At 38.2% G+C, this 14,182-nt stretch overlaps 1 protein-coding gene across 6 annotated transcripts in view; it reads left to right on the top strand.

Annotated features, from left to right (window-relative positions):
* The first annotated feature begins 564 nt into the window (after nt 1-564).
* The window catches only part of LOC107057742 (regulatory-associated protein of TOR 1-like), a 45,096-nt gene continuing 31,478 nt past the window's right edge, over nt 565-14,182 (top strand). For all 6 annotated transcript variants that reach the window (XR_001471813.1, XM_015303510.1, XM_015303511.1 and 3 more), the window contains exons 1-2: nt 565-1,100; nt 5,814-5,916. Coding sequence is in view for 5 of the 6 variants with exons in the window: in XM_015303510.1 (XP_015158996.1) it covers nt 834-1,100; nt 5,814-5,916 (370 nt within the window). In the remaining variant the exon portion in view is untranslated. The remainder of the gene's footprint in view (nt 1,101-5,813; nt 5,917-14,182) is intronic.

Consider the following 14,182-nt stretch of genomic DNA (forward strand, 5'->3'; position numbering starts at 1 on the left):
TTTTTTAAGCAGTCCTCGCCTCGGGAATTTTTAATAAAAAAAAATTTGAACTTTTTTAAGAAAATGGCTGCTATAGCAGCTATTTCTATTTTTTAAAAGCTGTTGGGGCAGCGTTGTTAAAAAAAAATTCACAACAGCGATTTTAAAGAAAAAAGAAAAAAAAAATGGACCAGCAGTGATTTTTATGTTTTTTAAAGGAGTAACAACGTCAATTTTGTCAGAAGAAAATCGCTCCGTCAGGAGTCGATTTTGCCCTTTTGGTTAAAAAAAATTGATGTGACCCTTTTGGAATTTTTGAAAACAGGGGAAGGAAAGTCTTGAACGAGCGCATCTTTTACATATTCCGTGTATTTTGACGGCAAAAAAAAAGAATATATTAATTTTAGGGTTAAGGACCAAATTGATCACAATTTATGATACATAAAGGCCATTTCCATCAAGTCCATACATTAAGGACCAAATGGAATCAAAGCCATACATTAAGGACCAAAATGGAATCAAAGCCATACATTAAGGACCATTTTGATCATTTTCTCTATTTGCTTCCGGTAGCCGCTGCGTATGTTTGCTCTTCCTCACTTTCTCCGCCTTTCTACCTGTCCATGGCTTCCCCTTCCAGTGCACTTTCCTTCTAGGGTTTTTAGCAGAACGACTTTGAGCTTGAGCTTTACAGTGAAGCTCAATCTCTCACCGTAACTGATTCTCCTGCTTCGTTTGAATAATCTCAACAATCGTATCTCAGTTCATCACAGACATCTTACATTGTCGTTCTAACTCTTTTTTGAGTTGCTGTTCAGAATTTATCTGATTAGTCATCAAGGTTATACAATTCAATGGCATTGGGAGATTTGACGATTTCTCAGTTATCAGCTGTTGCGGAGGAGTCTGCGGATCATGAAGATGGCGATAGGAACAATGATGGTAGCTTTGATGTTGTTTCTGCTGAAAATGAGATGACGATGACGACGACAGCGACAAGTATGGCTTATGTACCGCAATTTATATGGTTTCGTGAGCTTCGTCATGATGAGTTTGAGGCGTATGTTCCTACTGCACCGGCTAATACTGGTTTGGTCTCTAAGTGGCGGATTAAGGACCGGGTAAGATGTGTCTCCTTATACATTTGTTTTCATTACAATTCTTTAAGTGTTGTAAATTTGGAAGCACATTTTGAATGGCCTTGGTTTCAATTGTCACCTAAATCTATCAACTATGCATTTATAACAAATTAATTGGAATCAGTCATATGAATGTTTAGTTCTCATTCTACTCAAATTCTGTAATAATACTGTTCTCATTTGTGCTTTCATTTCTTTTCCCTTATTTGATTGAAATAGTTTCAAATTCTGTTATCTTTACGGAAGGTTATTAGTTTCTGCTCAGGATTTTCTTGGATAATAGTTTTGTGTAATCTTCATTTGTTCAAGGTGAAGATTAATATATGGGAGGATGAATGCTCATCTGAGCGGAAGGTTAAATTTTCTACTTGTCTGTCAAAATAAACTATGAAAACTCCACAATGCTAACTTTGGTAACAAGCTGTTAAAATTTCATTCAAACCATTAGTTCCTTTGATTTGTATTTGACAATATTTTTTTAATATGAGTCAGCCATAATGTACTATGTACGGTGATATAATTTTTTCCCTATGTGAATACTTCAAACATGTGTCTACTGTCTGGTGTCTTTGTTGGATATGGCCGTGAATGATTCAATCTCTAAGTTGCATGAAAGCATGAGCATCTAAACCAGCGGCATGGTGGCGCAGACATGAAACATAATTTAGAAGTTGTGATGTACAACATGATTGCTGGCGTTAGATTAATGTTTACTTAATCAGGAAAAGCCTTATGTGGGTATGAATCAAATAAAAAAAGTGAATCCGGATCCTTCTCCACGTTCTAAGTATTTCCATGAATACATTTTCTTCTCCTTTGAGCAGGTGGGATAAGAATTGTATAGACTCGTGAAAGTGAGGGAGAGAAAGGCTATGAAAAGGTTATTTGGATGTGCACGAAGTGTTGTTGTAATTATAGCTGAGTTAAAAAACCTAAAGAAAAGCTCTTTCCCAGTATTGATTTAGCTTCATTTACAAATTCTTCTTTTTTCCAAAAAAGAAAGCAAAATTCTGCAGTTAAACTTAATCTCTTGAATTGAGTTATTTCCTGCTATATTCAAAAATTTGTGCCAAAGTTCATCTGTCACCTTGCAATGAATGAAAAGGTTATTCATTGTTTCAAAATTCTCTCCACATAGCTGACACCAGTTGCATAATTAGATTCCCCTTCTCTGGAGGATTTCATGTGTCAAACATGCATTTTTTGTCACCAGCCATACAGAAACATTCCACTTTGAATGGTGCTTTAGTATTCCTTATCTGAGTCCAGGCCCAAAGACATGCTGGGAGCTTGTTCAGGTGAAAAGTTGTCGTAAGAGTTCCAGACAGGACACCTTTTCCAATTTCCCTGGTATTAAGGTTACTTCTTAATGTAGAGTTCCAATTACCTTCTTCTTTGTAGCTAGCTATTGTGGAATTCGGATGACTGGTTAATTTGTACAAGTCAGGAAATTGGTCTTTTAGAGGGAAGTGACCAATTCAAATATGAGTCCAAAATAGCTAGCTTCCAATCATTGCTCACTTTGATATTCTCAATAAGGCAACAACCCTTTCAATTTCCCTGTCATTAAGATTCCTTCTAAATGTGAAGTTCCAACTATCTTCTTCTTTGTAGCTAGCTATTGTGGAATTAGGATAATTGGTTAATTTGGGCAAGTCAGGAAATTTGTCTTTTAGAGGGAAGTGACCAATTCAATTATGACTCCAAAATAGCTAGCTTCCAATCATTATTTTTGGTAATTAACAACTTTATTAATCACCAGGAAAGAATTACAAAGCAGCTAAGTCAACTTAACTAGCTATTCTAGAAAATGAACCTAACTATAAACCAATTTATACTGGATTGGAGATTAGCTCATAGGGAGTTATCTCCGTATCCAGTTGCACCTAGACCTTATACATCTGTAGTCATTAGAAAAACCAAGTATGGACTAGCGTCTGAAGTTTTGGAAATGTAACACAGGTGAGCCACTTCCCGGACAATGACCGCGACATCTGCCCTTTTTCCTTCAAAAATCCTTTGATTTCTTTCAAGCGAAATAGTGTGACATGTTTCTGTAAACACTAACTTGAACACTTGGGCTATCTGAGATTTCCCCTTCCCATTTGCAATTCCCCAGTCAACCATTTGCGACCATGTGGTAGCAGGACATTCATCCTTGTGCATCCATTTCAATATGGCATTTCATACCTTTCTAGTGTACTCACATTCTACAAACAGATGGTCCCTATCTCCGGGTGGGTAGCACAAAGTGAGCAGTTGGGGCTAACATCAATGCCCCATTTAATCAATCTATTAGAGGTGAGAAGTTTTCCATGGAGAGTGAGCCACATTGTGAAAGTTGCCTTAGGTCTGGTGTCATTTCGAAACATTAAAGCTTTCCAAGGAACTTCCAATCATTACTCACTTTAAAAGTGATATTCTCATTAAAGTGTTCTAATGATTTTCTTACTGCTACTACACATGGTGTAGAATGTAGATACACTTTTAGTATACTAAAGATAGTCAGCTACCAGTTATGTCCATATTCTTTGTTGTTTTGTATATTCACCAGACAATGTGACTAACCATACTTGCCTTTTCACAAGAATGGAGCAGAAAGGGTTTGCAAAATAATGATAACATATCCATTTCAAAAAAAAATAAAAAAATAATGATAACATATGGAACACTATTCCTTTTGCTATACTATGGATTTTTTGGTTCGGAAAAAAATATAGAATTTTGTGAGGAGGCAAAAAGGAAAATATTTTTAGCCTAAAACATAGGTGTATTCTATCATCTTGGCGCAGCTAGTTATTTATAAATGATGTAAATGTTATCTTAAACATGCTTACCAGTAGAAACCGGATTCTAAATAGATGCTCCATGTGCCAAAACAGCCCCGAAACGAACAACCACCTAATTTTACATTATGCAGTAGGAGTATTGAAGAAAAAGGGAAGCTCTGAGTTTTTGATCTGAGAAACACTAAGATCTCTCTCTTTGCTCTTCTAGGAGTATCGAAGAAAAAGGGAAGCTCTTATATCCTGGACCTATATTGTATGTGGAAGCAGAGTAATAAATGTGATAAACACTTGAGATTCCATTTTTGATCGGTAAATAATATATTGTATAAAATATTTGCACTATAAGCCAGTGCAATCACAATTTGTGCAAATCAGCTATTGCGTCTAAAATATCTTCTACATCTGGTACAAAAACTAGTTTGCACCAAAAACGGTCGACAAAATGTATCTAAGTTTAAGGTGCTGTATGTTTCTTCCTTTGCCTTTAAAGATTCTTCTATTTTTTCCCAGCTAAACAGACCACCAGATAACTTGAGGAACAGTGTTCCAGGTCTTTTGAGCTTTCCTGCACAGATCCTCCCTGGTACAGCACTTCAGGATTTCTATAATGAAGTTAGGCATGGTCCAAGACATACCAAAAATTGACAAGAACATGTTCCATAACTGATTTGTAACCCTGCAATGCAAAACAAGGCGGGTAACTTCTTCAAGATTGTTCTTCACTAAATGGACATCTACTGCACAACTGAAAACCCCTGGGAGATTGTTCTGTGTGAGGCATGTCTCCCTAGCCACAATCCAGAAGAAGCAAGAGACCTTTGTAGATGCCTTGTTGTACCATATTTTTTTCCAAGGCCAACACTCACGTTGTTGCTAAAATCCATCATACTATAACAACTTCTAACTGAGAAGATACCCTTGGAGTGACCCTTCCAACTGATAGAGTCTATTTTGTTGTGGTTCAACTGCAACACTATGTCGCTTAGCATTTGTAGGAGGATATATATCGTCTGCATTCCCCATCATTAATATTCCTTCTAAGATTCAAATTCCAGCCTTGCGATGTGTATAAATCTTCAATTGTCCCACTGTGACACGTTGTAGATCATCTGGAATTTTGTTTTCCATTTGTTATGATTTACATCTAGAAAAAAATCTCTGTGAAAAAAAGTCAAAGGTTTTACCTGGACTTCTAATCTAAATAGAGCTTGGTGAAACCAGAAGAGGAGGCTATTATGAAGTACGAACTGATGTCAGTTTCTCTTATTTTTTCTTAATGTATTAATTACTGTTTGTGTTATGGCATTAGAACTTTTCTGCTCTTTCTGACTTTTGCTAAATTGGGCTTACTCAATTATCTGTTGTGCATACTTTAACCTTGTGATGCTTTTGCTGTTACTCTCTTCAACAACTCAACTTACCATTGAAGTGAAAGTAATTTTAAGATGTAATCATTTTCTTCTTTGCAAAAAAAAAAAGTTGTTTAGAGCTTCTTTATTTAGGCAACAAAAAAGTTATCTAGAGCTGTTCTTGCTGCACGACAGTCTTGCCCAAGTCTCAAGATAAGATTTGGATTTGTTAAATGCTTGATTCGATTTGCTTTATACCTGTTGCTTGTTACTTTATGCCTTCTTTTATTACCAACAAAAAACTAAGAGCCCGTGGGCCGTGGCACATGGTTCAGAACTCGGTGGATAATGGGCTTGCCCCTCCATTTTCTACACTTGTTGCTTGTTACTAATGTAAAAAGAGAAATTCATATATATGAAGTGCTTGCTGACCTTTTGTTTCAATTTTAATATTGAGCTAGCTAATATCTTACAGTGTTTGGGCTTAGTTCTCATACAATAAACAAATGTTTGATATCTTTACCATCTAAACTTGCAAAACTTCTTGGCTCTTGCAGATGAAGACGGGATGTGTTGCCCTTGTTTTGTGTTTGAACATCAGTGTTCCTCCACCAGATGTAATAAGGGTATCTCCTTGTGCTCAGATGCAGTGTTGGATTGGTATGCTAAACTTTCCTTCTTCTGAAAAAACAAGTGTTTCTTCTTTTTGCTAATATTTTAGACAAGGTAAATATTTTATTTGACGTGATGAGATAATCTTCCGTATACAAGGGGCATACAAAAAGTGAATAGGTTTAAAAGATAAGATTCACTACAAAGAACACTGAAGCATCTATCCTAACTGGGACCTCATTGGTGCTCTAAAAATGACTAGACCCAGAAGACAACAGAACTATTTGTACTAAGGTACTATATCCACCTTTCAAAAAGTTTCATGTTTCTTTGTCTCTATACAACCCACTTAAGGGACAAATGGGTTACTTCCCAAGCTCTACACCTCATTTTCCTTCATTTAGAGGCCCCGTTGTATAACTTATCCTTGATTGTGGTTTGTGTCGTCCACTGTCTGCTCAACAAAATTAACACAGTTAGCCATAATTGGCTATCAATCTGACAGTGTAACAGTAAGTGATCAATCTCTCGAGCATTTGCAAATGTAGCACCAACTGACCTATATAGTCCATTCTTCCTCTAGTTTTTCGTTGTGAGCATGGTCTCCCTTACTGCTAACCAAGTGAAAAGCACATCTTGTGACCTTTCTACTCGACACCTTTGGTAGATGGGTTTTACTAATGCCCTCTTCTAATTTCATATTCACGCATTTGGTTGTCAAGTGTGGTATTCTGCTTATAAGGCAGGGCGAATAGATTTTGGAAGTCAAGTCACCAACCTCGTGGTTCGAAAGGTTTCTTGATGTTCTACCCACAGATTCTATGTGTCTGTTCCAGTTACAAGGAAGATGGAGAGAAGGTTGGACAAGTTTAAGATGGACCTTTTTTTTATAGCAAGTGAAAAAATATAAAAGAACATATCACTTGGTGAGTTGGAAATTTATAATGACAGAAAAGAAACTGGATGGTATCAGAATTAGGAGCCAGAATCTATCCAATAAAAGCCTGTTATTCAAACAGCAATGGAGTTATCTTTGGATAAAAGGCTCTATGAACAAGCGTGATCAGCTCTCAGCACTCTTTTCAAGGCTAGACCTTTCTAGCCGTCTCTTCAACACAACAACTTCCTCAGGGGGATCTTCTGGCAACTAACCTTCTCTCTACAATGGAGGAGGACAGGATTTATTACAATGCAGGTTTCAAATCCTACGACATTACTAGAATTAAATCAGGTTCCGAAACTTGGTAGCATGGGCAGAAGGCAGCAGATTTTTAATGAGGAAATTACGATTAGTCTTAAAGTTATGAGATGGTATCTGTATATATTGATGCAACAAAAGGGCAACGAAAGATAGTCAAGAGACGGAACATGAAGGATCATTTCTCAGAATTCTTTTGCACTCTTAAATACAATGAGAATGGTAAGTACATCAACTTATTTCCATTCAATGGGAAAACAAAGGACATAACAACCCAAGTGTTGGAGTTCCAGAGCACACTCTACCTTTGCTTCCTCATTCTTCTGTGCCAAGAATGATCCAATTGAATCTTCTGAAGCTGATATGTAAAATCTCAAGGGCTCAGAAGAGGCTCATTTATGCTAATCAAATTAGTACTCGTGCGGAAGTATTTCCCCTATCATAGAAGGTGTGAAGCAGGCGGGGTCTTTAAAGCAAAAAAGCAAAGCAAGTTCCAGGGATGCGGGCAGAGGGGGGTTTCTCGATAGTCCAAAACTAGTGATCTAGGCTTCTCCAGCAAAGAATCGACGCATGCCGAGTAGACTACAATTTGTGGCACCATATCCTACCTATCCCGAAGGGAAGTCTCCAAAGTGGGATTGTATATTAACTCAGTCTCCGACGAAGAAGGTTCAGGCATGCTTCGACTTAGCCCTATGATCCGCTAATTCATCTCTTTTTCTGGTATTCCGCAAAGGAGGTGGATAGGGTCAGCGAAAGAAGTGGCGAGGGCAGAAGAAAGGGTTTTCAATTCAAGATTCCCGCTCCTGAAAATGGGTATTAAACAAAGGACATAGTGGGTTAGGTAAAACCTATTTTGAGAGGAAAGATCTATCAAAGCAGAAAGTCCAAAGCCAAAGGTTTTTTTCAATGCGTATGCTTTAAAAGTCAGACTTGGAATATATTATTTATCTGTACTTTATTAATGGGATAGGAATTCGTAGTGGGACGTTCTTTTCATAGATCCTTCGAGCGAGAAAGGTGCTGCGCCGGGGCCTCCTCAAGGTCATTCGGAACCACTTTAAGGCTGTTTATTGACCATAGCAACGCAATGTTCAGTGGTGGGGTAAAGCACTAGCGAGAAGCTTTATGTCACTATTACACCAGAAACCACATTAAAGGGAGGATGGGCCGATGCATTATAGGAGACATGCTGTCAGCTTCAAGCGATTTGATTCCTCCTTCAAAGAAGCCTTCAAGAGAAACAGATGGACAACAAAGGTCACAAAAGCCTCATAGATCCAGACCCCACTACCAACAAAATCTGCATCGATGGAGGCTCAACTATCTCTGACAAGGAGCTATAGGGCAGATGCATTATAGGAGAATTCCATGAACAGTCACAGTAAATCGCAACTTTGAATGATGTTCGTAAATGGGCATGTAACACTAAGAAGACAGTGTTTGGAGTTCGTATGTTTTCCATGAATGATGGCAATTTCTCTTTGAACTTCCATCTAGGAAGGTGGTTGAACATGTGTTATCTGCCGAATGGGTATGGAAGAAACACAAGGCACAACTCCAATGGTGGAGCTCAACAACATATGCTAGTCGGAAGAAGGGATGGGGTCTCGATAAGACTACCAGGTTCCCCTTGAACCTCTGGTTTCAGAAAAGCTTCAAGATGGTTGGTGACCATTGTGGCGGCTACATAAAGACAGGAAGAAATGTCACTGAGAAGTCACTTGTACATGGCACGTATCAAAGTGAGAGGCGATGGTAAGAAAGAATGTTCCATTGGAAATAGTGATAGAAAGCGACTGCTATAAATACACTAATCTGATATCGTGTGAAGGAGAGGCTCCATGAAGGAACCACATGATAAAAGGAGTGATAAACCTGTGAAATAGGTCTGATGCCAGCACAATATACGACTGAGCATGCAGGTACATCGAAAGAAGGGGATTTTAAAATCTTAGGACACGTGAAGCCAGATTGTTCGAGAAGGGCCCACAAGTACAAGGGTTGGGTCTTCTAATTCAGAAGAAACATTTGGGCTGAAGGATAGGCCTAATAACTCCAGCCCCGGTTATTACTACTCAACTAATTACTACCAAGTCCAATGAGGCCTCATTTATGGACATCTTTAAGATCGAAATACATGCAAACTCAGTCAACAAATCAATTCAAAACAGAATCGGCACTTTCAACGAATTAACTCAAAACAGAAACGAAGAAACTACAATAAAGGAGATGGGAAATTTTTGCAACAATAGAAAGATTTGAAATCACAGAAAGTAATTCTGAGATTGATCAACAAAACCTGGGAAATTACATTGCAGAAAAAGCAATGACTTGGGAGCCAATAGGTTCCTGGGACGTGCAAGTTAATGAGAAGGTGGATGAGATGAACTACTCAGTAGAAGATATCACTCAATTGGAGGTGCAATTCCCAATAAAGATGTTGACCCAGTTTTCAACACTCTAATTTAATACACGAACACATTCTTAAACTTAGTAAAGAATTTGGGGCAGAATTTTAAGGGTTGGGCTCTGGTATTATTCATGAAAATTGATGGAAAAAAGCAGGAGAACATTGCCAGGCAACAACAACAAATGCAGACAAATGTTAAAAAGAAGTGGAACAGTGAACTGCTAAATGTGGATGGCTTTAGAGACAAAGTGCATGACTGGTGGGTGAGGTTCCTTTATTGTGGTGGTAGCTAGCTACAAAATTCTCCTTTAAAAGAGACTCAAGGAGTGGAGTATGGATAACAAGGGTAATTGGAGGGCTAGAAAAAAAAATCAGATTATGGAGAAACTAAGCAGTTTGGAAGCCACTCAAGAACTCAAGCCTCTAACAAACAATGAGCAGTTGATGACAGCCAGTTTAACAATGGATTATGAGGAAGTGACAAAGAATGAAGAAATACACCGGAGACAGAGATCCAAGATTCAATGGATCAAGTGTGGTGATAAGAACACCAAGTTCTTTCATAGAATAACTACAACTCACAAAAGGATTAATACCATTCATCCTCTGGAGATTAATGAAGTTATGATTACTGCTCTTTTGTTAATCAAAAAGCTCAATTGTTCATTTCTATCAAGATTTGTAGAAAGAACCTGAAGGATGGAGGCCATCTTTGAACATAATGGATGTTCAGAAAATCACAAGTAATGGACATAAATGGTTATTAAAGGACTTTGAAGAGGAGGAGTTTTGGGCGGGGATTAAATTATGTGCTATTGACAAAGCACCTGGTCTAGATGGCTATACTATGGCATTTTTTCATGCTTTCTGGTAATTGATTAAAGAGGATTTGATGCAAACCTTTCATAATTTCATTCCCACCAAATGTTTGAGAAAAGTTCAATGTCATCCTGGTAGCCTTGATTCCAAAGAAGATGGGGGCAAGTGAGTTGAGGGACTTCAAACCTATAAGTCTGATTACTGGAGTCTACAAAATTATTGACAAGGTGCTAGTAGAGAGGCTGAAGAAAGTGATCAATAAATTGGTTAATAAGCATCAAATGACCTTCATCAAAGGGAAGGTAGATCATGGATGTTGCTCTTATAGCACTTAAATGCATTGATACAAGAATTAAAGGTGGAGTGCTAGGGGTGATATGTAAGTTAGATATTGAAAAAGCTTATGATCACCCGAATTGAGATTTTCTGATTAACACCCTCAGGCTGATGGGCTTCGGATGGAGATGGCTAAGATGGATAACTTTTTGTATTGAAACCACTAGGTTCTCCATTCTTGTAATGGAGAACCGACTGTGTTTTTCCCGGCAGAAAGGTTTAGGACAAGGGGATCCGCCCCCTTCTTGTTTATTATTTCTATGGAGGGTTTTGCCTATAGTAATAATTGGATAAGGGAGTTTGTATTAAAAACAGGACAGAGGAGATTATGGAGCTGACTCATCTACTATATGATGATGATACAATAGTTTTGATGTAAAGCAGAACAAGAGCAAATCTGGCACTTTAGGGTGATCCTAGTTATCTTTGAAGCATGCTCAGGCCTTAAAGTAAACGGGAGGAAGAGTAGCATTTTCCCAATTAAGGAGATTGTGCAGATTGAGTCCCTAGCAAGCATTCTTAAGTGTAGGGTGGAAGAGCTGCCAACAGTCTACCTTGGCAATCCCGGGGGTCCAAACATAAAGCAATTGAGCTACGGGATGGCATAATTGAAAAGTCTGAGAAAAAAATAGCATTATGGAAGTCTCAATACTTATCTCTGGGAGGGAGAGTAACCTTGATTAACTCAGTGTTGGATTCTATGACAACATACGTGATGTCAGTGTTTCCAATCTAAGAAGGGTGATAAAAGCATTGGATGGATTGAGAAAGAACTTTCTGTGGCAAGGAAACTAGATTGAGAAGGGATTGAATTTGGTGAAATGGATGACAGTTCAGTAGAGCAAAAAGAATGGGGGATTGAGAATCAGAAACCTTAAGCTACAAAACAAGTGTTTGCTATCCAAATGGCTATGAGATATGTTCATGGGAATCAGACTCTATGCAGAGAGATAATTCAATATAAATATGGGCAAGAAGATCATTGTTGCACAAATGAAGTGACCTCCACTTATGTAGTTGGGGTGTGGAGAACTATCAGAGATTACTGGAGAGACCTAAAATGCCACACTATGATTTATGTGTGTGTGTGGAGAGGTGGGGGGGGGGATAAGGCAAAGTTCTGGACAGACAAATGGTGTGACCAAGGGTTGTGTGAGAAGAAGCTTACCAAATGGAAATCTCAATATATCTCTTTGGGAGGCAGAGTCACTCTCATTAATTCAGTTTTGGATGCCTTACCTACTTGCATGATGTCCATCTTCCCTATCCCTAACGGGGTGATACAAAGAATTGATAAAATTAGGAGGGATTTCTTATGGAAAGGGATTGAGGAAAATGATTCCACTGTCCAACATTTAGTCAAGTGGAACAAGGTTCTTTGGGGAAGAAACATAGGGTCTAGGAGTAAGGAATTTGATAAATCAGAGCAAAGCCCTTAGACTAAAGTGGTTATGGATGTATTCTCAAGAGCCTCAACCATACAAGGGAAAGGTAATTTAAGCAAAATATGGAGAGGAGAACAAGTGAATGACAAAGGAGGTCCTTACACCATATGGGGTAAGCCTATGGAAGTCCATCAGAATCTTGTGGCCTCTCTTGAAGATCAATACGACCATCAGGGTAGGAAATGACATCAAGACTTCATTTTGGGAGGATAAATGGTTGGGCAATTTCAGCTTGAAAAATATCTTTCCAGAGAAGGCGTGACTTGGTAGTAAATAAACAAGTGAGTGTAGCTGAGGTTTGGACACAACATGGATGGAATTTCCAGTTTAGAAGAAATTTCAATGATTGGGAAATCGAGACTGTGACTGATTTTTTTGGAAGGCTGGAAGTTTTTACAGGAACAAGGGATGAACATGATAGATTATGGTGGAAAAGAAATAACAAAGGCACGTTCAAGGTAAACTCTGCATATAAGTTGCTAAATCAAGATGGACAACAACCCTTCTCTTTGGCCTTGGAAGCAGATTTGGAAACCTAAAATTCCTTTCAAGGTGTCATGTTTCACTTGGCTTCTGGCAAGAGAAGCAATTTGACACATGAAAATCTCAAGAAAAGGAAGTTCTCCATGTGTTCTAGATGCTATTTATGTGGGGAAGAAGTTGAGACAATCAATCATCTGTTTCTCCCGTGCAGAATAACATCCCAGCTATGGAGGATTTTCATTAGGCTCAGGGGTTTTGCTTGGGCTATGCCTAACAGAACTTTTATACAGTTGGGGAGAAGTAGGGGTGGGAGCTGTAGATAGAGATAGATGGAGGATTGTCTCAGCCTGTATTTGGTGGACTCTTTGGAAAGAAAGAAATGCTAGATGTTTTGAGAGCAAGAGCTGTGATCTTCAAAAGATCAAACTAAATTGTATCAGGCTTTTTTGCTTCTGGTGCAAGCAAATGTATTTAGAGGACTCTGAATCCATTATAGATATCCTAGGTTCCTGTTAGGATTCAGATTCAGTTTTCTAAATTTTTGACAAGGTGTAAATATAGTTTTAGTGCAACCCATGCACTGGTTCAATGAATGTACACAATGTTACCTTCTCAAAAAAAAAAAACAAATGGTGTGACCAAGGGATCCTAAAAAACTTATTTCCTGAACTTCTTTCCATTTGCTCTAATCCTGACTATTGAATAGAGGAGATGTGGACCACACAAGAGTGGAACCTAGTCTTCAGAAAACTTCTTAATGATTGGGAAATTGGTGAGGTGATGGAGCTCTTGAAGCTTGTTGGAGGGTTCCTTTTTTTGGTGAAGTAATTAAATTGCATTAGAAAGGCATCAAGAAGATGCAGTGATTACAACTAAAAACAAAGTTGCTTCAAACATGAAAATAACATGAAGCTAACTGTGCTAAAACCTGTAAAGCAGCCAAAAAGATAAACCCCCTTAAACCCTACTGAGCTAGAGTTAAGGAGCTAACAAAATCCAAAAAATTGTCCATACTGTTTACAGGGGAGAGAAGGTGCCAATTATAAAGACTAACTAAACACCTAGTCTTAATGGTGCTTATGGGAGTTGATATTCCATCAAAACATCTGCAGTTTCTCTCTTTCCAAATGCTCCAAAAAATTACTGTTGGGATCATCCTCCAAGTACTTTTGATGGTGTTGTCAACTCTCCTACATATCCAGCTAGCATAAGCATCTTTGATGTGGAGGGGCATAACCCATTGGAGGCCAAACAATGAGAAGAAGAAGTGCCATATGCCGACTATTGTGGGGCAGTGCACAAAAAGATGGTTGACACTTTCATTGTCTTGTTTACAGAAAAGACATCTGTTGATGAGAGAATGATGCTTAAGAAGTTGTTTGGTCCTCCAAATATGCTTCCAGGGAAAGTCTTCAAGTATGCCAATTTGAGCGCACCAGTAGTTGTAGCTTTCCTTTACAGTGTAGATCCCTTCGTTGGAGCTTCCCCAAAGTAGTCTATCTGAATTATTAACATCTAAGTTACAATTTTCCAGTGTTTGTAGCAAGAGAAGACGTTCATTAATTTCCCAGTCTTGCAAATTCCTTCTAAAAATTGGACTCCAAATATTATCAACTCTGT

This window comes from Solanum tuberosum, unplaced genomic scaffold, assembly GCF_000226075.1.
Source record: "Solanum tuberosum cultivar DM 1-3 516 R44 unplaced genomic scaffold, SolTub_3.0 scf00446, whole genome shotgun sequence".
Taxonomy (NCBI): Eukaryota; Viridiplantae; Streptophyta; class Magnoliopsida; order Solanales; family Solanaceae; genus Solanum; species Solanum tuberosum.